The sequence below is a fragment of the Rhea americana genome, unplaced genomic scaffold (genome assembly GCF_003343005.1).
Source record: "Rhea americana isolate MKP2758 unplaced genomic scaffold, rheAme1 scaffold_5, whole genome shotgun sequence".
NCBI classification, from domain to species: Eukaryota; Metazoa; Chordata; class Aves; order Rheiformes; family Rheidae; genus Rhea; species Rhea americana.
In genome coordinates this window covers 4,023,557-4,046,148 of record NW_028186645.1, presented here as the reverse complement: position 1 = coordinate 4,046,148, position 22,592 = coordinate 4,023,557, and the positions used below count along the sequence as shown (strand labels likewise).

The window sequence follows — 22,592 nt, the reverse complement described above, 5'->3', positions numbered from 1 at the left end:
AGTGTTCACCTTCTCCGTTTCAAATATTTACCACGACACCTTGCACCCAGTTCTCTATTTGTGTTGGCTCATTACACAGAAGTGAATGACCAGTGAGCTATTCGTTAATGACCTCCAAATTATCAGCTTCTTTGACAGCCTCACACAGGATACAGCAGCCTGGGGAGAACTCCATTAAGCCAATATTGTCTACTGACAATAGCTCCAAAGAAGCATCCAGGACCTGAGCTTAAATGAAGTCCATGCCGTTCTGATCTGTCATCTTCCCCACAGCCTTCCCCACAGCTACCAGATCTCTTTGTGGGAGTATCTCACATACTCTTATGACTTGAGGACTGTGCGGAAGGTGATTGTAACTTATAATCTGTTTTTTTGATGCCTGATTGACCAATAGCAAATGATTTTGCTTATGCAGAGTTTTCACCAGTTTGTCTTTGAATCCTGAGATCCTTCTTTTCTGCTTCCCTTCTTTCTGTTTGTATTTGTCTCTTGTCTGCCTCTTAGACTATAWAAAAAAGAAGCATATCTAGCTTTTGTAAGTTCTGTCAAGAATCTCCTGAATCTCCATAAATTAATCTTAGAGAGAGATTTGTCTCTCTATGTGTAAGTACGTACGTGCATGATAAATATACTGGCTTACAGATGTGATTTTAAGAAAGATGCAATATTTCAAAACATATTTTTTGATTTTGAATGCCTTGAGGTTAATTACTGACTGAATAGGCTCTCACATGAGCAAGGAATGACTGGATAGAGTTTGCAAGTTGTGTTTGAGGAGCTACAAATTGTTTGAACCAAATAGGATCTTGCTGAACATGTAGCCTAATGGCTGCATTGGGTTCTAAGGACAGATACATAGGAGGAATTTTCTTCTTTTGACACTGAGAAAATGTAGAACTATATTATGAATGTTCCTGCAAGCCTCATCAGGGAGGATTTTACAATATTTGCAGTCTCCCAGTGTGAGTAGTAAGCTAAGCTATTTCAGAATTTCGTGCTTTAGTGTTCTGCAGTGTGGTCCAAATTCCTCTGGTCTGGCAGGCTGCCAAGTTGGACAGTTTTTCAGATCAGATCTTGGTAGCTACATGCTTCTATAGTAGTTCCATTTTGCCCCACTGTCACTCCCCTTTGAATGTGAAGTCACTACTGTTGATGGAGGGGAGGATTTTGTCCTACAAAATTCAATGCACAGTCCAGGCACTTACATGTATGTTTTGCAGGCAAATGTCTAAAATATCCTATCCTTCCCTATCAGTACTCTACATTCAAAGGCGCCTGTGTTTGCTAAATCTAAATACACGGAATCACAGAATAACAGAAAGGCTGGATCTCTGGAGGCTGGATCTCTGGAAATCATCTAGTCCAACCTCCCCGCTCAGCAGGGTCACCAAGAGCATGTTAATACAGGGTTGCGTCCAGGCGGGCCTTGAAGATCTCCAGAGAAGGGGACTCCACAACCTCTCTGGGCAACCTGTTCCAGAGCTCTGTCACTCTCATAGTAAAGAAGCTTTTTCTCATATTCAGATGGAACTTACTGTGTTTCAGTTTGTGCCCATTGCCTCTTGTCTTGTCACTTGACAACACTGAAAAGAGTCTGGCCTCAACCCGTTGACACCCTCCCTTAATGTATTTATAGATTATATTATATTATAGATAGATATTCTCTTCTCCAGGCGGAACAGGCCTTGCAGCCTTTCCTCATAGGGGAAATGCTCCAGTCCTCTAATCATCTTTGTAGCTGTATGCTGGAATCTCTCCAGTAGCTCCATGTCTCTCTTGCAGTGGAGAGCCCAGAACTGGACACAGTACTCGAGATGAGGCCTCCCCAGGGCTGAGTAGAGGGGCAGGATCACCTCCCTTGACCTACTGGCATCACTCTTCCTAAGGCATCCCAGGAGACCATTGACCTTCTTGGCCATAAGGGCACACTACTGGCTCATGGTCAACTTACTGTCCAAAAAAACTCACGGATTCTTCTGTGTAGAGCTGATTCCAGCAAGTTACCCCCTAGCACATAGTGGTATCTAGGCTTATTTTTCCCTAGATGCAGGACCCTGCACTTGCTTTTGCTGAACTTCATGAAGTTCCTCTCTACCAAATTCTCCAGCCTGTCCAGATCTCTCTGAATGGCAGCACAGCCTTCTGGTATCAACCRCTCCTCTCAGTTTAGTACGGTCAAAGGGTACTCTGTCCCTTTATCTAGGTCACTGATGAATAAGTTGAACAAYGCTGGACCCAATATTGAGCTCTGGGGGACACCACAAGCTACAGGCCTCCAACTAGACCGCACCATTGACCACAACCCTCTGCACTTCCTGAACTTACCTATGAGGAGTTATGTTATGGAAGACAGTGTCGAAAGCCTTACTGAAATACATTTTGTATGACTGTGCTCTCAGATATCAACCATTTGAGGCTGGTGGAGAGGTAGCCATTTGTTAAGACTCAATCTTGAGGTAACTTTTGTASCCTGCGGTTAGACATTTTAAGATGGGGATTTTAATTTTATAAATGCTTCTTTGAAAACAATACAAACTATATTATTTCAGGGCCTCAGTCCTGCAGTAATTATTTCTACTGCCTTAAGTACAGAATAAAATTTTTATTTGTAGGTCAGAGTACATAATTAGAGAGTACATGATCCTTCTGGCCTTCACTGTCCCTTAAGAGGGTGTAAAYTGGCATAGATCCACTGAAAGCAGTGAAATGTTATTATTATTTACCTAATAGCTAAGCTGTGAAGTCCCAAGTGAAACTGAAATCCAGCTTTATTATACTCTTAGTGCCATGAAGCAGTTGCTCTCTGAAGAATTGCCTTGTTGAAACATATGAGAAAAAAAAAATCGGAGGAATAGACAGATGTAGAAGATGAAAGAAACTTTCTCAAGGGATGCCTAGATTTTCTGATGCCTGATGTAGAGTYTTAGTCTCTGGGTAATGCTGCTTCTTCGGTGACTGTTCACCASTTTTCACCAGTGTAGGATCTGATCTTGTGAATCTCATTTCTATTTATTGTCTCTGCTTATACTGACGCTGAGTAACATTGGTTCTCGTAGAAGTTGGGAGGGGCAAAGGGAACTGRGTGTCTGGTCAGGACACTAAGATCAAAGTGTAATTCAGGCTGGAARGGACCTCAGGAGGTTGCSCTGCGGTAAATGGGGACAGGTTTTTTCACATATTTAACTACTAGTGCATTGTGTCATTTAACATTTATTTCACTGGGTGGTATTTGTGGGCAGGAATACAGCCTACCTGCACTGTCTTCCCACATCTAAGGTACAGTTCAGAGCAGCAGAGAAGTGCRAGATTTGGGTGAACTAGCCATAGAACCAGGGGAGGTATGGCGGTAGCCATCCGCGGTTGCACTGAGAGGCAGAACTTCATAGCTCAGGTGAAACGTGAAGATAGTGCGACCATGCTGCTTTCAGATCCTGAGAAAATATCCCTGAATCTTATCCCTAAGATTATACCAGCTCATTTTATGGCTGTCTCTGGGCTCTGCCCCACTGTGCAGTATGGTGCTTTTTTATACAGTTCACCCAAATGGCAAGAATCAGGAATACAAGAAACCCTAACAGATGAGTGCCTACTCAAAGGTGACTCAATGAATATGTAAGTTGGAAAGACTAAAAAAATCTAATGCCTAGATTGAGTGCAGAAAATCTCGAACCCAGAACACTCAGAAACATTATCTCAAAGCCCTGTCCCAAATCTTGCGATTAAGAGTTTGAATCTCTCCAGAGGGCTCTTCCACTTCACAGAATAGCCCTTCAGCATGGACATGAGGCTGAATAAAACTTTTGAATCATCTAGAAACACCACTAAGCAAACTAATTGTGCAATGTTGTGTGTCCATGTAAATGATCATAGATTTCCTTGAACAATCAAGGAACTGAAAAATCAGTTGACGGTGCAGATTTTAGACTCTGTCTCCTTGAAACATAAATTAACTGTAGATCAAGGAACAATGTTGAAATCTCTTAGTTCCAAAATTAGCTTTCAGGAATATATGATTATGCCAAAAACATTAGCCGTGGTGGGCATTACTTAGCCCATACTGTAAATGAAATATATGCAAGTGTACCAGATAGCTGTAAAATATAGAAACATGCAGACAAGATTAGTATTAATGAGAGGTCCAACCTTTTAATTCTTTATTTCTCTAGTTAACCACTCTGTGCATTAATGACAATGGAATATTTTATGAGTCATCTTCTACTATCTATGTTCACTTAATGCACTCATCATTCTTTCATCTAAAGGTAATTGTTTTCATACGCATATGGTTTGGTGAATGTTGAAATAGCAGTCAAGCAACACTGATCTCCCCCTCCTTGGTCTTATTCCCCTTCACGAGATTAAAAAATGGAAACTCAAATGCTCTTTCAGGACAAATCCAAAGGATTACATTTTCTGACATCTTGCATTGCATTACTTGCATACCAGGAAGCCATTGCAGCCTGTGGAGGCGGCTAATGTGGGACAGCCTGTGTGTTAGGTCTAGAGTTGCTCTTTCCTATCCTTTTGCGAGGATAGGAATGGGGCTTGGCATCCTTCCTCTCAGAAGAGGGAGARGCTTTTTTAGAGCTCAAGGTGGAATAGTAGTCAGTGACTTTGCTAGACTGAATTCAATATTCTTTCCCCCATCCTTGCCTTCCTCCTCTTCGGGCTCTCACATTGACTTGCTTTAGTTGGTCTCCAGCCCCCCTATGCCGTGTCTGGAATTTGCCTTGCTGTCTCTGWCCCTCAAGGCTGGGGGAAATTACAAGCCCAAATGCTCAATACTCTCTCTCTCTCTCTCTYTTTTTTTTTAAGATGTTCTTTAAATCCTGATTTCAGTCCTCTCTTCCACTGATTCTATTTTTAGGTGGCATGAAAACAGGTAGGGCAATTTTCACAGATTTTGGATGGCTTTTGCTCTCTGCTGCATTTGGAAAGAGTTGGAAGTGCTCTGGACTTCTGCTAATATGAGCTCCAGAAAGGCTCTTAGGGCAGAAATGTAACTCAGCAGCAATGTAACTAGACAGCAATGCTCAGTAAACTTCAAATTAAGAGTCTAAATGCCTTTTTGTTGTGAGTTTACCAAGGCCCTCCTATGCTTCATGAAAATAAGTTAAAGCAYGCTGGGCATAAGAAATAATGGATGGTATGATTGCTGGGTATCACTGGCTGATAATAGAGCTGTTAACTGTAGCACTGGTTTCTGGTTCTGGCCAATTGAGCAATGCCCTGCAAGTGCTTCATAATAGCACTTCTAGCAGTTTGTCCTACTTTTGAGGTTAACGACCAGTGAGATGATAGGAAGTGATAAAAGTACAAGTATGTAAGAACAGCAGCACCGAATATCCTTCCTTTACCAGACTGTGTGCAGCTCTCCTCATACCTTTCCCACAGACCTCTTGAGAAGAGTTTGTTATGCAAACCTGCAAGATGTGGTTCACACGGTAATGGATAGAGTCAGTTAAACTTCAGGGTGTCTCTTCGTCTTGCAGTTAGTTACAAGGCAAACTTTTTTGTTTTCATAGCACAGCATAGAGATAAAAATAACAGATTGAAGTGCAGCAGGAAAGAAAAAAAGGAGAAATTGCAGAAATAAAATTGTTATTCATAGAAGAAATGCTTTCAGTTATCACTGTCCAACTTTTGCATGCATGAATCAACAAAAAAAAATTAACCTTCAGTATTAGGAAGAACTTGAGGTTTGAAATGTACCGGTAATATTCCCTTAAAGCATGTAGGAAAGACCATTCAATGACCTTTTCCTAGGACATACAGCTAACAGTGCACAGGTCTTAGAGCATTGCAAGGGAAAGGAAGGAAAAAGAAGAGAAAAGGGCAAAAGAAAAGAAAGGAAAGAAAGAAGAAAGGGAAAAAAAGAATGAAACAAAGAACAAGAGAGAAAGAGAAAATATGAAAAAAAAAAGGAGAGAGAGAATCTGAATTAGGTGTGTTATATTTAAAGTCCCACTGAATAAATATGCATAGTGTATTTACTACAATATATTATAAAGTATGTTTCTCAAAAATGAAGAACTAAGTTAAGTTCCAGAAGCAGGGAAGCAAAAATGTCTGGGCGGGTGCATACCAGACAAAATTTGCAATGACTTCCACAAGAAAATTATCAAGCACTGTCTGCTTTGTGCACATATTGTAGTTGTTTTGCACTTATTTGAGCATGTTGTGAGGTACAGGATAGTACCTTCACTCAGTGAAGAAGTTCATAATGGGTTCCAAAGTGTGGAAGTATATAAAAAGATAAACAGCAGTGCACTGTGGCCAGGAACTGATCATAAAAATAGACAGTAGCATGCCAGGAGGCATTATTTGGATAATGCTGTATGGTTCTGAGACACTACTATAATGCAAGCACAATATACACAGTCTCACAAGGAAATCAGAACATGCTTATTAATTTCTCCAAGCTACTACAGTTACGCAAGTCTACTTGCCAGCTACTCTGCTGTGTTACTTATCTTATCTTATCTTACGTTCCAGAGAGTGAAACATTGAATCCTCCTGGTAGGCCTCTACCAGCTCGTATAACAAAAGCATTTTCAGGATTGTCAAAGGAAAAAGTGAAAATTGTTCCAAATTCCAACAACCTAAAGAAATTTATGTTGGTCATACACCTGGTGCTTCTCTGGCTGTTGAACTTCAACTCTGCCATGGGGATGAGACTGTTAAAATGTGAAGTATTTTCCATGTCTGTATTATCAGTTTTACTAGGGTTAGAAATTTATAGAGGCTTCGTGACCTATAATGGCAACTAAAAAAAAAAAAAACAACAAAAAAAAAAACAAAACTTTTATTCAAACTCATGGTGGAGACCTCTTAAAGATAGAGTTAAAAACATATTTATTTTCCACTACTGGAAATTATCTTCTTAGCTTGCTAATTTGTTGGATCTATTTACCAAATTAGATTTTTTTCCTTGAATAGTAAATGTCCTTTCACTGAGAAAATAGTTCTATGTCGTATTGCTAGTTATGCCTTTATCTTTGAAATAAATGTTTCCACTTACTGAGAAAGAAAGAAAAAAATGAAATGAAGGAAGGAAGGAAGGAAGGAAGAGAATTCTAGTTTCTGTTCCAAAGTAAATAATCAATCTTTTCCCTGTAACTTCTTCTCTTCAACGTGTTTGCCAAAGTTTCCAAGTGATGCATTGCATAGTGACATGTCACATGTTGTGTCAGTCATATTGTATTACATTAGCAGATGTGACTGACAAACTCCAAAGTGACAGCACAATGCAACACATCATCCAGGAAATTAGAAAAAAAGTTTTCCTAAAGAGCGATAAACAGGATGCTTTTGAAGATTCCTCCTAATTGTTCTCTCTTTGCCTGCTAACTGCTGTAAGACTGGTGAGACTTTTGTGAACTATTTGCAGGAAGCACTAGAATTTTATTTAAAACTGAGTGTCTGGGAAGTGGGGAAGTGTGTGAGCATGTGTGTGCATGTGAGATTAGATCTACAAAGCTTTACCAAATAGTATGTTTTCATATACTAAGTTATATTTGAGGCTGGTTTGACATGCACAGACATGTTGCGTGTTCTTCTACAAATTCTTCATACTTTATCTTTTTACCATTCCACTCAGGACATAATTACAGATAGGTGTGAAATCTCTCTGTCCTAGCTTTAAGCTGTCCAAAAGCTGTTTAGCACGGGAACCCTATGGCTAGGTGGGGTATATTAGCCTGGCCTCATTTTTCTCCATTATAACTACATGGCCGCACAGCTTTTGCACAGCTGTGAGCACAGGCAGACTAAACTTGTAGTTCTATTCTGTTATCTCRCTTAAATTCATTTCTATCAATAAAACTTTGTTCCTATTGTCTCATTTGAAAGACATGCCCAGTTGCATCCTAACATGGATCTGTTAAAGTGATCTAGGTTAGCTTAATTATTTCTAGTAGAAGAGTATTGATTTTTTTCTAAGATAGATCATATTGCCAAAACTGCATTTGCYGACAATTAAATACACTGTTATTCTGACATCTCTGTGGCAAGTACRGTGTCCCTGTACTAATCTAGCAATGTTCTGAATACTTATATCCTTGCATGAGGCTTTATCTGGATGATGCAGCCCAAGTGATCCAGGAAGTATATTATTAATGAGAAGACGACACCTGTGTCATGAAAAGTCCAAGCAGACAATGATATACCTAAGCAGCAACTGAAGTAGGATGGACACTTTTTCGCTTGACTGAGATATGGATATTATTGACAGAGCTTAAATCTTTAATTTAGCAGGGTTAATTTAAACTGACATATGTGACCTTTAAACAGAAATAAATGGGGTCTTGCATTGGCTGAATGCAATCAGTTAAAAGAACACAGTTTAAGTTGGGGCTTGAACTCACTAGTACATCTCTTATGTAATAAATTACTGTGTAAACTAAACTATAATAACTGTCCATGGACACACATTAGAACATGCTAAATACAAGTGAATCAGATATAGCTTAAAGAAGTTTAACTGTTTTCTAAACTYATTTGAATTCACATGCATCCATATCCAAATACCAACAGTACCTGGCTTGGCTGAGCTCATACATGTTAACATGCTAAGCTGTGTCTACTTAACCATATGTCTGAGCTTTCAAGAGAATRCATTTCATGCATGGAGACATGATTTTTATATTTAAGCTATGTAAGCTGTACTAGCAGGGTTTGCTAGGGAGCAATGTAGTAGAACATACTGATTAGAATTTAAGAYGGTCACTTTTGAACAAATTTGACAGCCTTGCAGCCTGCTCTTGAGCACTTCTAAAAGATCATAAGGTGCAGACAAAGTGAAATTTTCAGTGAAACTCAGTACATGATATATGTCTGAAGATGGCTTCTACATTGCTTATATGTTCTTTTGAGCCCACAGTTGCTTTGTGTTGGGCCAGCCTTTTGGTCTATAATTTATTTTAGCCACTGGGGTACTATGGGTCTGACAAAACACAAWGGGTTTAGGAAGCTGTAAAAAAGTCTCTGTCACACTACAGTCCAGCTAGAAAGAAAACATAACGCATGAACGTTCCTCCTGTTTCGTAGTCATCGTCTGCTCTTTTACTGAGCTCAGGCAATGTGCATAAACATATGAATATATATACATATATGTACACACACACATATATAGTTAAATCCCAATTCCTAACTTTTTAAATATATATTGTACATAACTGATGGGATACTGAAGGATTAAACCTTACCTGTATCATTCAGTTCCCTGAAACTGRTGTTCCTGGATACCCCATCTTAGTCTTCTATGCCCTGCTTAATCTGTGCGCATATGTGAAAAGCCATTCATTCAATTCTTGCTCAAAAGTCATTATTGCTCAGATTTTACCTAGGGAAATTAACATTAACTTCCGTGCTTGCAAACATCTGGCCAAAATGTTAGGTAATAAGTATATTTTATTATGAAAATGTATTGTCCTATGGTTTAGAACAGGAACTGATAACCACTGGAAATAGTTAGCATATGCCTCATAAGCAAGTGAGGTCCTTTATGGCACGCACAGCGTCTGCCTTCCAATGGTGTGTTAAACATAGAGTTTGCACACTTTCTTTATTGTGCTGGATGAAGCCCACACAGGCTAAAGTACCAGTGAAGTCATTAAGGGGTACATGAATTCAGGGGGAAAGAAAAGGACTGAAAAAAAGAAAAGCTGCTTCAGAAGACCTTTCCTTTTAAGTAGTCCGTGTTCCTTGTCAAAAGCTTTTGGATGGATGGCCCGTTCCACAATCTTTTCGTTGGTTTTGCATGCAGATTCTGCAGAGAGCAAGGGGATAGGGGAGGGTCAGCACAGCAGGGCCGAAGATGTTAGGATGAATCTAAAGTTCCATTGAAATGTTCTGTCTAAAATAGGATTATTATTTTTTTTAAACTACAGAGGGATAGATGGGCATTAAAAAAATACCTACTGCTTCCTTTTTCTTGTGGCTGGCTGCAAAGAACCTAGCACGGCCATGGTTTGAGATGTGACAGATAATTAGTGACTTCAAAATGTTTGCAATATGTATCTAAAAAGTTTGTGTGTTTATCCATACCTCTCTGGCCTAGAAACAGGGCTTACAGACAAGCTTGCTTTTTAGGATATTCCTGCCACTACTTCGTTGTCAGAGCCTGAAATGCTGCAAGAATAAACTCTTGTGTGATGCTTCAGTAATTAGGTTTTTGAATTTTGTTTGGATTTTGGTAATATACATCAGCATAACTCTAATGACGTCAGCTCAGGATCCACCTCATAAAACTCAAAGGGAAGTTAAAATAAATCAGCATCAATGTAGGTCAGTCCTTTTTTTATCTTYAAGGAGGGATCAGTCTAATTTGTGTTTAGTTTGAAATTTAAGCTGCTTGGGCTGTTCATAGAATCAGCCTGAAATAACCCCCCTTGATTCAAGTACCTCACAACTTCAGAAAAGTACTAATCTTTATCAGTGTATATCACCTCAGCCACGTACTTTACCGAATTACTGGAACTGAGCAATAACGCACTGTGACTGTCTCAGTAGAGGTTTGAATTCTTGCAATTCTGTCTCTATTTTTTTCTTTTACTTTGTTAGCTGAACTATTTGGGGTTTTGCCACATACAATTTCTGCAGTTCAAACAATAATTCATTTAAAAAGAAATACTCTCCTCACCCTATCTTTAACTGTCTATCGAATGCTGTTATTGTGACTTTGTTCTGATTTTGAGGTTCTTTCTTAGTCCTCAGGCTACTGAGCTGTTTGGGAATGCCGCATAGCGGAGATGCTGGGCAACAGAAAAAAGATGAAGATATGAAAGCAATAAAGGCCTGATAGAGAGCAAGGGTTTTCAGATATGGAATAATATCCTCCATTTAATGCAACTGTTAATTAAAACAACAACAAAGGACATTTTTCTTCCCTGTCATGTCAACAATGCTGCTGTAAACGTATCTATAGCCCCAAAGCCCAACTTTACTGAGTGATGAGGAAGAGAGCAAAACTTAGCTTTCTGTACTCAAAGAAGGCTGACAGATTACAGAACTGGCAGAAAGCCTCCACTTCATTTTTTTCCTGACTCTTCTCCTGTTTGAGGATGTGAATATGGCACTGAGAGATTCACAGTGACCACCATGTCATTGAACTTGGATGGAAATCAAGCAAACCCAAGTTTGTCTTGCTTCAATCATTTATCTCTGGGAATTTGGCTCAGCATCATGCACCTGAGTGATCTTGGGACTGATTTCAAATTTACAGCTATTTTATTATCTATTTTTTTTGTAACTTTCCGAAAACTGTCCCATGTTCCAGCTGCCGATGTTCTTGTTCAGTGACAACATAGCTACAAACGTAGGTTACCAGTTTTGCTAACAAACTCTATCACAAAAAAGTATTACCTTCAGTATATTTGATACATAATGGGGTAGAAGTATCATCTGAGTAGAGTTCAATTTAAAGATACATTAAATAGTCTTTAAAAGGAACTAACTCCACCAGGTAGCACTTCTATAGCATCAGGGAATCCTCATTTGTGAGCTATCCATCTGTTCAATGGATGTGAATGTTCAAATCAATAATCTCAGAAGGACAAAACCAGGGCTTTGAAAAGAAGTTTATTTTATTGTTTAATCAGTGTGCCAGGCTCAGGTCTGGTTTTACAGTCATGACATCAGAGATGAGTCTGAGCCACTACTGAAAGCCTGAAAGACAAAGTTGAGGGATAGTAAAAAGGAAAGCAGGCTGTCATTTCTGCTATGCCTTCCCTGACCCACCATGTGCTCAGATAAAGATGTGATAGGCTTGTCTGCATTTTGATTCTATTCAGTAGTCATCGTCTCTGAAAATGTGCAAATAAAATAATGAAGGACATGATAAAACAGAGCAGGAAAAATCTCTCTCTATTTAAAGCAGCTGTTTGGGTGCCAGCTGCTTAGTAACAAATACATCTTTAATGAAATCAAACAATCCAGCAGGATTTATTGATTGCTAACAATTGTTTTAAATACAGTCTGGTAGGCTGAGCTGTTTGCATCTTTTTTTGTCCAATTAGTTCAGTTGGTTTGAATTAGAGATACTTTGCTATTATCTTAAAAAAATGCAGCTCACTAGATAGTGTATTATTTCTTCCAGAATAAAGTATGGCAGAGATACATAGAATAAAAGATTTTGATGCCATTCCAGCTGTTTAGGGGAAGGCAGCCTTGTCAAGCCCTTTTACCTTAGCAACTGCAGTTCCAATCTTCCAATCCTGTCTGAGATCTTCMGGGAAGAGGATATGATGTTCTCGCCTTAGAGCCCATTGAATGGTAGAAAGGACACAGACCCCTGTGTTTTTGTGGCACTTCAGGGCCAATTTCTGCAAGAAGGATAAGAGAATCCCGTGGAAACTTAAATCTTAGGGTTGACCTCTATCTGCCTGTAGTTTTACTTTTGCTAATGTTGAGGGGAAATAAAGCAGCACTATTGCAAGGTGGTGGACTAGATGGCACAGGAAGTCCTTTCAGCCTCATTTTTTTTCTGAACTTGTGAAAATCTGCCATTGACTAGAAAACTGAAGAAGTTCTATTCCCAGCCCAAGCTCTGGCTTTTCACAGAACTACGTATCAGTCATATCAGTGCTAGTGGGAAATCCCYAAGCACCTAGCTATTTTCAGTACACCTGCACAGCCATTAAAGTATTCATTAAGGGACTGATCMTGCAGGGCATTTAGCTTCAGCAAAAGCTTCTTTGAGTTCCTTGGAATTTTTAATTTGAAAGGATTGAAAGCTCACAGCCAAACATGTATGTTGGTATGCAGCAGAAGTATGTGAAGTTTACTGTTGCTGATTTCAAGCACTTTTTTCTCTGCTTCAGTGAGCATAAGACATATTGTATTCTAGGCGTTGGACATACCTCACAGAACCACAGTGCCAAGCTGAGATAACCGTTCAGAAACACATGCAGCTAAGAAAACAAATGGAGTAGATAATTGACTAAAAACACTAATGTGTTTTTTGAATGATGTGTTTAGACAAACAAGTTCTGGCATATGATATATTGAAACTAAACGGTAGTTTGAAACTGTAGATGCTTGGCACCCACACAGTGGGGTAATGCTTTCAAAATGCTCACAGATAAATGGCTTTGTTAAGCCTTTTCTCAAATAACTTGCTATCTGCACAAGTAGACCTGTTGTCATTATGGCTATTCAAGTGTATAAGAACTGCTGACACCAAGTGTGCAGAGTGAGACTCATATGTATTTGCAGACTAAATGGTTCAGATGAAATACACTAGTTTATCTGAGACTGACAATCCTTTCTGAATGCATGGTGCTTCATTCTGTGTCTCTGTATTACGTTAGGGATTTTGATCGGTACGTGAGGACAGCAGCAGCATGTACAGTACACCAGAGAGCACCCTGACCCATCACGTCACCAGCAAAACTTCGAGTGTCCTTACACTCAAACTCCGGATCTGAACTTTCCATTGTAAGCCCATGTGTTTATCTGTCTGTTCGTCTAATGATAGAACAATTTTTTTGACATAATAGACAAGCTTGTTTCTTTCAGACATTTTATCATAGCAGATAGCATGCTTCTGTTTTGCATATCTATTCTAAAATGAGTAGTAATCTCTTGCTCACTACTGGTCAGGTGCTGTGGTGGTGGGATGTAATCATTTTATATATATATATATATATATATATATATATATAGTCAAATAGAGTACACTTCCTATTGCACAGCAGGTCAACCCCAAACCTGTCACCAGCAAAGGGATGTTGGAAGAGTGGGGCACCCTGATATTCCCAGCCTTTGGCCTCTTAACAAAGTTTCAAATCTCTTCCAGCAGAATAGCTGTGGTGTGAAAACAGCTTGGTTATCAGGTGTGGCTTTTGCTTAACAGTTAGCTGACACTGCAAATCAGTAACACCACTAAAACCACCAGCTTAGATCAGGATTTGATAAAAAGCCATTGGCTATTGGTTTTGATATTCTTTTTAAAGGCTATGCAGGGCAGAAAATCATTTATTATAATGTATACTATCAATGAGAAAAGTCTTTTTTGACTCTGCAGGCTCCGATTCACATGCAGGAATAGCTTTCTTCAGGACAGTTGCAGAGTTTCTCACATTTGGCTCTGCTTACCCTCTTTTTCAGAGAGAGTTGCTGTTGAACTGCTGCAGTTCACAGCTAGATATTTTAAGATGTGTCCTTGCATGGGGCTCCACTGTGTGAGTGTGGCAACTGCTATCAGGACAACTGGCATACTGCTGCAGTGCAGTTAGGAACCTCTGAGAGGGCTGGGGCAGCCCGGAATGGCTGAAAACCACTGTGACCATCCCATCTCATTACTGCTCATAYATCAGAGCAGAAACAGGAGACTTTTGCAGTTAGCACTTAGCAGAACTGCGTTTTGTATGCTAACAATTTAATTTCAATTGCTGCAAGGCTTGTAAGAATATACACTAGACCATGGTATAACATTCACGGATGTTCTTCTCCATTCAACAGCAGTTACTTTAATAGAGCTTCAAAAATATTGCTATTGCTACAGCARAGGTCAGAAATGGGAGCTCAGACCTCCTAGTGCCAGATGCTATACAAACACATMGTCATAGACAATCCTTGAGCTCCCGTTCTTATACATTACATAGAATGTTAAGGAGGGAAACAAAGGCAAAAGGAGACTAAATTTCTCTTCAGACACACATGGAAAGGAGGAGACCAAGTCTTTTGAGCCTCAAATCTAGTWGCTCAAGGACATCTCTTAAGACAGTTATACATTTTCACGGCAGATTTGTATTCAGTTGTTGCCTTATTGCTAATCCCAGGAGATAACCCTGTAGATTACAAGAGCCTTTCTTAAATTCTCCAGAAGAGTAGGAAAATTATTATTATGAAGAAGCATCTGAAAGGAAGCACATAATAAAAGTTAGATTTTCACTATTTTAAAGACTGAATGGTATGATATATCTAATATTTCAAATTCCAGTGACTTCTAAATATGTATTAGTAGCAGTAGCAGGAGACTTACATTTTTTTAAAGTAATAGCATTTATATTTCATGACCTAAAGTCTTGAACTACATTTGAGTCCCTGTGGTGCTATGTGTTAGGCATAAACACATTCTTATTCCTCCATGAGCCAAAACCAGAAAATATTTCTTTCCCAGTCTTGCTATCTTTTCAAAACACAACAGAAATAAAAATCTTGGTTGAGTTACAGATAACACATTTTTTACCTCCTTTCATCAGTTAAACATGGAAAATAGCCAGTTTGACTTTATATAAACCAGTTGCATCTTGGTAACACTCAGAAACACACATGCCTTTTGCCTGTCATGAAGAGAATCTAAATAGAGGAAGTAAGTGAAAAATGGAAAAAGGTACATAAAGAGTGGAGGGCCAAGCCAAATTAGCAGGTAGAATTAGTCTGATCAGGTGCATTTCTGTAACATATACAAATCATCTCCTGTTAAAGCCAAAACTTAACTAGATCAGACAAATGCTCCCTAACGTTGCCTTTTTCTCAGAACTGACCCTAAATGATACAGCAGTAACTGGCTCTGATGTAGGTGCCTACACTTTAATCCAATTAATCCAATGCAATGTGACCTGTCTCAGGTGAGTTTAAGAACAGATCTGAAGTTCAGCTGCTTGTCAGAAAGCATGAGGTTGTCCATCCTGACTTTTTAGGAAATCATTTTTATGCTTTCTGTATCGCTAAAAGATAAACTGAGCTCAAAGTTGCTTGGCTATCAGGCTATAAGTGTTATACCCTGATATATATAAATTACACTCATATTAAGGAAATGGAGATGCTGGCCTGTTCCTTTCATGGAAGACATAGRCAGCATATGCAACTTTCTGCTTCCCTGGGGCTTGCCCTCAGTGCTTATATGAATAAAAATGGTGAAAAGAGAAGATTTGGGTGGAGAAAGGAAATGCTCAGAAAAGTACCTTTGACACCACTTCCATTGTTGACTGACTGCACAACTGCACRGAGATTTTTTTATACAAAAAATTTGTGGGGATAGATTCTAAGCAGAGACAGTTTCACACTCCTTGAGTGTATGACTCAGAGTGAAGCTGTCTTATACTAGAAGTGTTTTTGTCACTTTTAGAATAGATTGGTGGGAAAATCCCTGCTTCAACTTTCCTACACTACTTCTTTCTTTTTTTCAGTTTGCAGCCTAAGTCATTTCCCCCAAGCACTTTCATTTCTTCTGTGTTGTCTTTTACATATATCCCCTCCATTTTATCCAGCTTCTTTCTCTTGCTCCTCATTATTACTATTCTTTGTTCACCATTTTTATGTTCTGCTCATCATGGATTTGTTCCAAAGCCAGTGGAAGCAATGGGAGCCTTTCCACAGATTTTGGTGACCTCTGTGTGAAAACTTTTGCTGCTAGTCTTTCTGCTTAACCATGTTATGCTTTACTTAGCTTTCATCTTGCTTTTCTATRTTTTCTCCTCTTTTAGAGTTCTTTTCTGTCATTAGCTGCATTAGGCAAATGAATTAATGAAGTTGACATWCAAAGGCCTCTTTTTCATCTCTGATAGTTTTAAAAAAATAGATCATAAAACCTGGCATGACCAATGCCTTAAATAGAAAATCTTCATACACCCGAGCTTTTTGCCCTGCTTACTTGTATTGTCCAGTTGGCTTCCAAAACCAACATATAGCATCTTAATGAAGGAATTTGTTCATACTCTGATTTAAAGCAGATAGTAATTAACTGCATTTGAGGAGGTGAAAAACAGGATTGGAAGCATGTATGTGTATTTGTGTGGTAGAGGAGGAACCACAGCAACTGGAGACTCAAAGAGAAAATACGAGTACTCAGCTCCATCCTTTTCTCTAGCTTTCTATTTCAGAACAAAACATTAGGCAAGAGAAAGAATTTTTTTTTTTTTTAGGTTTGTCACCCTTTTCTTGCCTTCTCTTCTTCTTATCTTTATTAATTCCTTAATGTTCCCTTTCCAGTCCACATCACCAGTTTGCCCTATTCCTACATTTTTTCTGTTTATCATTTACTTAAACCTACAAACTAGGCAGCACTGTCCCAGGTTGTCTGATTATTCCTGATTCTCCACTGAYCATCGCTGTATATTTTACTTCTCTTCCACATGCCCTGTATCAGATCCTTATCTTTCACTTAAATGTCCTTTCAATTTTCATGGGGCGAAATTCTCCCCAAAGCTGGCTGRCATGGCAAAAGGAGGTCTTGAGATATAGGAGGATTTAACATATGCGGCCTCAGCATTTATTTCAGCTCACAGACATCAATTACTTTTGGGAGGTTATCAGATTAGGAGGAGTTTGAATGGTATCATATTTTCAATCTTGAAAAGGTCTCTTTTCAAAGTAGCAACTTTTTGCCATATCCCATCAGTACAGTGGACACATGGTATTGGTTCCTGATTTTTATGTACAGTGGACACATGGTATTGGTTCCTGATTTTTATCAGTCCTTGACTATTAAAATGACTTAAATGTACTACTGAGTAATTTCAGGTGAATTGGCTTATAACACACTGTTACAGCTGGAAAGTGACAGAGGATTTAAGTCTTTATATTTTCACTCTTGGTTGTTMTTTTCAACATGTGATATGGCCTAGAAAGAGGAACATTTCATTTTGCATATTCAGGCATGTAACAGCTAGTAATAACACCTGCTGTTTGGCATCTGTAAAACCAGATACCATTTGTGAAAATCAGATTCAAAAAATTTAACCAAATTCCAATGAAATTTTCTCGTTTTTGTCTACTTAAGAACACCCAGCTTTGCAGATTTACAAGAGYAGAATTCAGTCTGGCTTCAAAACCTTACAACAGAAATAATTGAGACTTTATGAAAAAAACATAATTTGCAAGCCAGCACATTATTAACATATTAATACTCTGACCCTTTCTCTATGAGGCTCATGAATTCAGATGTGCAACATCTGAATATAGGATGCTGTGACAGAAGTAGAAAAGTGAGGTACTGTAGCTCAATTACACCAATCAAAAGGTTGCTGTGTTCAAAGACAARGATTAGTGCTAATAATTTCTCTCCAGGGAAGAAAATGCTGGATCCAGGTTCCTTTAGGGCCTGTAGATCTTTGTCAGGATGCAGAAAGGAAGGGATTCCTGTAACTAGGTCATTTCAGCTCCTTTTGTTTGGTAAGAATGCCCTATGAGATAAAAAAAATAGGAGACRCTTTCCTACATAATCGTTTTATTATCACTGATTACATTTACTAAGGTTATATAGATACATCAGTGTATTGAAATTGTTGAAAACTTTAAACATTCCCCTTGAAACACAACATTTTTCAATATCAGTTCAAAACTCTAAAATTACATTTATTATTATTATATGATAGAATAAAATAATAATTGTAACTATAGTCATTGCATATAATGCATAAATATTCATTTATTTTTGAATACATACATACTATGTTTAAATTGTCTGTGATGTTGCAGTAGCATAGAGTAACCTAAGCTGGGACAATACGCCTTTGACATACTATTCACATTTGAAATTAGAAATAAATCCAGCTGCAAAGAATTTACAACAAGTGTTTACTTCCCCTCTTCATCATTAAAATAATACTCTTATAATACACAGGAAAAGTAGAGCGTGAGATATGCAAGTAGTACTTGCAKGTCCAGCAGCCTAACAGTTTCTGTAGTTTGATGTAACTGGTAAGTTTTAAGAAGGCTAATAAAGGGCCAAATCAGAGGAAAGCATCCAAGGCTAGGTAAGCCTCATGGGGCTTATGTCAAAGTCAGCAACGACTGGAGTGCCCCCTCTGAATCCTGCCACAAACCCCAGGAGTGCTACACCTGAGCAGTTCACATCCAAGTATTTTTCCTCATCATCTCCTTAGAGAGCACATCAGTCTTGTTGCAGGGGGATGTTTACTGTTTTCCACCGGAAGCTTCCTCTTTGCATAAGGTAAATGTTTGAATTAGGAGAAATATGGTGGTATGTAATGGAAAGCAGGAAAGCATTTAGTGGCAGATCTGAGGTACCACTGTTCAGAATCRCAGAATCATAGAATCAGTAAGGTTGGAAGGGACCTCTGGARATCATCTGGTCCAACCTCCCTGCTCAGCAGGGTCACCTASAGCATGTTAGACAGGGTTGCATCCAGGCGGGCCTTGAAGATCTCCAGAGAAGGAGACTCCACAGCCTCTCTGGGCAGCCTGGTCCAGTGCTCCCTCACTCTCACAGGGAAGAAATTCCCCCTCACGGTCAGGCGGAACTTCCTGTGCTTCAATTTCTGCCCATTGCCTCTTGTCCTGTCACACGGGGCAACTGAAAAGAGTTTGTCCCCGTCCTCTTGACACCCTCCCTTCGGGTACTTGTACACATTGATAAGATCCTCCCCCCTCAGTCTTCTCTTCCCCAGGCTGAAGAGGCCCAGCTCTCACAGCTGTTCCTCATAGGGCAGGTGCTCCAGTCCTCTGATCATCTTCATAGCCRTATGCTGGACTCTCTCCAGTAGCTCCATGTTTCTCTTACACTGGGGAGCCCAGAACTGGACCAGTACTCGAGATGAGGCCTCCCCAGGGCTGAGTAGAGGGGCAGGATCACCTCCCTCGACCTATTGACAACACTCTTCTTTTCTTAATGTCCCCTCATCCAGGTCATTGATGAAAAAGCTGAACAGGATGGGACCCAGTACTGAGCCCTGGGGGACGCCACTAGCCGCAGGCCTCCAACTGGACTCCACRCCRCTGATGATGACCCTCTGAGCTCTGCCTTTCAGCCAGTTYTCAATCCACCTCACTGTCCACTTGTCTAACCCACACTTCCTGAGCTTATCTGGGASGATGTTATGGGAGACAGTGTCAAAAGCCTTGCTGAAGTCAARGTACACAACAAATTTAGCCAATTTATATTCTGCTATATATATTCTGCTATATATATATTATATTTATATTTAGCCAATTTATATTCTGATATATACTGAGGTATTATCAACATTTGTCTTAAATTTATTTGAAAATTCTAGGATAGAAATTTGTTCCTGATAAGCCAATGGCAAGGCTCCATTCCCGTGTTGTTAAGATCTTTCTCTGATAAAGTGTATTGGAAGGGGAGAGCGTGGCAGATTCCTGTGTGTTTGCACTTGTGTGTCCCTGATAGTTCTTATACTTCTTTTATTTAGGGCTAGGTCAGATTCAAAACTTGCCACAAGTGAATAATTCAATTCTTAAGTTTACTCCTATTGAATAACTTTGAATCCTTCAAATGAATAAAGATGCCTTTATGACTTTGAAAGATGTTGCCAAAATATATGCTGTATTATTTCCACATTTACTACATGAAGTTGTTTGGGGACAAATTTTTGCATACTAGTATATGTGTAAAGGTAAAATATATAAATCAAACAAAACATACTGTGTATATTGTGTTTCTTTCCAGTTATTACATGAATATGTTATTAACGTGCTTACGTTTCTGTAGAGGTTTCAGTTTTCATGTCTTTTCTGCATACTTCTTGTATCCTTGTCTTTATGAAGTTTCTAGCACCAAAATAAATTATGTCACTTTGAAATGTTTTTATGGGAATTAAAGCCATAAAAATTAGGTCTTTGAGGTGCTGGATTTAAATGAYTTTCTTGCTTTCTGAGTGTGGGATTTTTCTTTCATTCAATCTAGGTTAGTGCTGATAAAAAAGGTAGAAATTAAAAYGATTTTTTTAAAGTCAGAATTTTAGCTTATTCTCTTATCCAAAACTAACAAAATCAATTCTTCAAAATTTTATACAAAGCCAACCTTAATTATTTTTGTGTTTAATCCTTCTGTTTTGATGAAATCAAATTTCTTTGTTCCCGTTGTAAATTATTTTTATTAGAAGACAATAGTAGTTCTGAAATGATAACTCAAATATTATTTTCTGAAGATATCAAAATGGAATTTTCTAACTTTATTGTATCATTCCATTTTTTCTAAAGGAAGGATCTTCACAGCTGACATATTTCCAGGATTTTTTTTTTCCTATACAAATTCTCACTTCCTATAAGAAAAATGTATTATCAAATAATTTTCAGCCAGTTATAACAATGTTTTAGCATGTCTTATACTATTGTGTTAGTGTTAATAACCATCAATGAGAGAGAGAGAATATTCAAGTAACACTAGTTGCTCATATGAGGAAAGGAATGTAAATACTTGAAAAAAGTGTGATAACTGTTTACAACGTTTTTTGTGTCTTTTTATACTTTCAGTGGAACATCATAAGATTTTGTTCTATTTTAGAGCTTTGTACCTCAGTTTTCAGAAGGGCAAACTTTATTGTTATGTTAGCTGATACAAATCTCATAGTTCAAGTATTTATTAGTATACTAAGAGTTCTAAACCTCTGACTTTTTACTTACTCCAGCTGCTCAGAATAGCAGATTACAGGCAAAAGCAYTGTATGGATTTGAGTAGCTAGAATTAAATCTGATTTTGGTCTTGGGCTTTAGTTAAGTATGAGCAGAGTATTGGGTCTGGGTTGCCTTCCAGSAGGCAACTCTTTCATTAAATTCTGGTATGAATGGCAGCAAGGTGCAGACTTGCTCAAATCACTATACTGTTATTATTAAACTTAAAGAAAATAAAAATAAAATAAGATAAGATAAAATAAAATGTCATATTTTGCAATAGAGCATATTCACTTTAACAATTTTAAATTTCTCAGAAAATAAGTGTAAATTCTAGATGGCTGTTAGACTTAATAGTAGGTTTCTTTTGATTCTGTATTACCTTTACGTAAGTTATTGTACTTATTAGCTATTAGTCATATAGTAGTTTTTTTTGGTCACTTTCAGGGCAGAGCTTTAATTTCCAATCTTTTCAACTGACATTCATCTGATGATGTGTGGCCATCTATAAAGTATTTTTGAGTTAATCAATGTAATCTAATCGTATAATAAACAGAAAGAACCAGATATTTTTCTGAGTATATCTCATTCAAAAGAAGATGTCCAAAATAGGTCTGACAAAYTATGCTCTAAAAGTTCTTCTCTCTCTACTGATAATAAATAGACTGTAAACTGACTCATTCGGAGATAAACATCTGTTCTGTACTTGCCTGAAGTTAGGTGAGATGAATCCAGCACTCTCTGTCTACCTACAGGAATTTTAATTTCTTTTTTTACTTATGACAAATGTGCTGACATATCCCTCTCTACTTTAAGTATATTTAAGAAACTGAGTGATGTCTCTCTAGGTCTGTCAAAAGGTATTAATAGACATCAGCAGAGGGGAATGGTTTATGTTTAGTTTCATCAGCACAAATTCCTTTTATGCTTGAAGTAGTCTGAGTGTTTCTGTTGAGGGCTACACAACGAGGTCACGAAAAGGGGAGAAAGCAAACCCTGAATCCATTTCCCCTTGTGCAACTTGAATAGGGTGTGAAATTGTGCTAGTGTAATTCCAATAAAATCAATCATTTTTACTATTCTCAACTTAAGAAATAATTTTACCATTTTCTTCCATATAACACTGCATTTTTCAACTTATTACCAGCAGTGTGAAAAAGACAGAGATGTAAACTTATCAAAGACTAACCAAGACAGGATATCTCTGATCCTTTGATTCCCTTAGGGGAACTCCTTCCACTTTATGCTGTGCAAGCTAGTTATTTTCTCAA

General features: G+C 38.3%; 1 protein-coding gene across 1 annotated transcript in view; it reads left to right on the top strand.

Moving 5' to 3' along the window:
* The first annotated feature begins 3,340 nt into the window (after nucleotides 1-3,340).
* The window catches only part of LOC146588693 (uncharacterized), a 38,202-nt gene continuing 18,950 nt past the window's right edge, over nucleotides 3,341-22,592 (top strand). Inside the window, exon 1 of the mRNA XM_085317631.1 lies at nucleotides 3,341-3,612. Coding sequence (XP_085173757.1) covers nucleotides 3,341-3,612 — 272 coding nt within the window. The remainder of the gene's footprint in view (nucleotides 3,613-22,592) is intronic.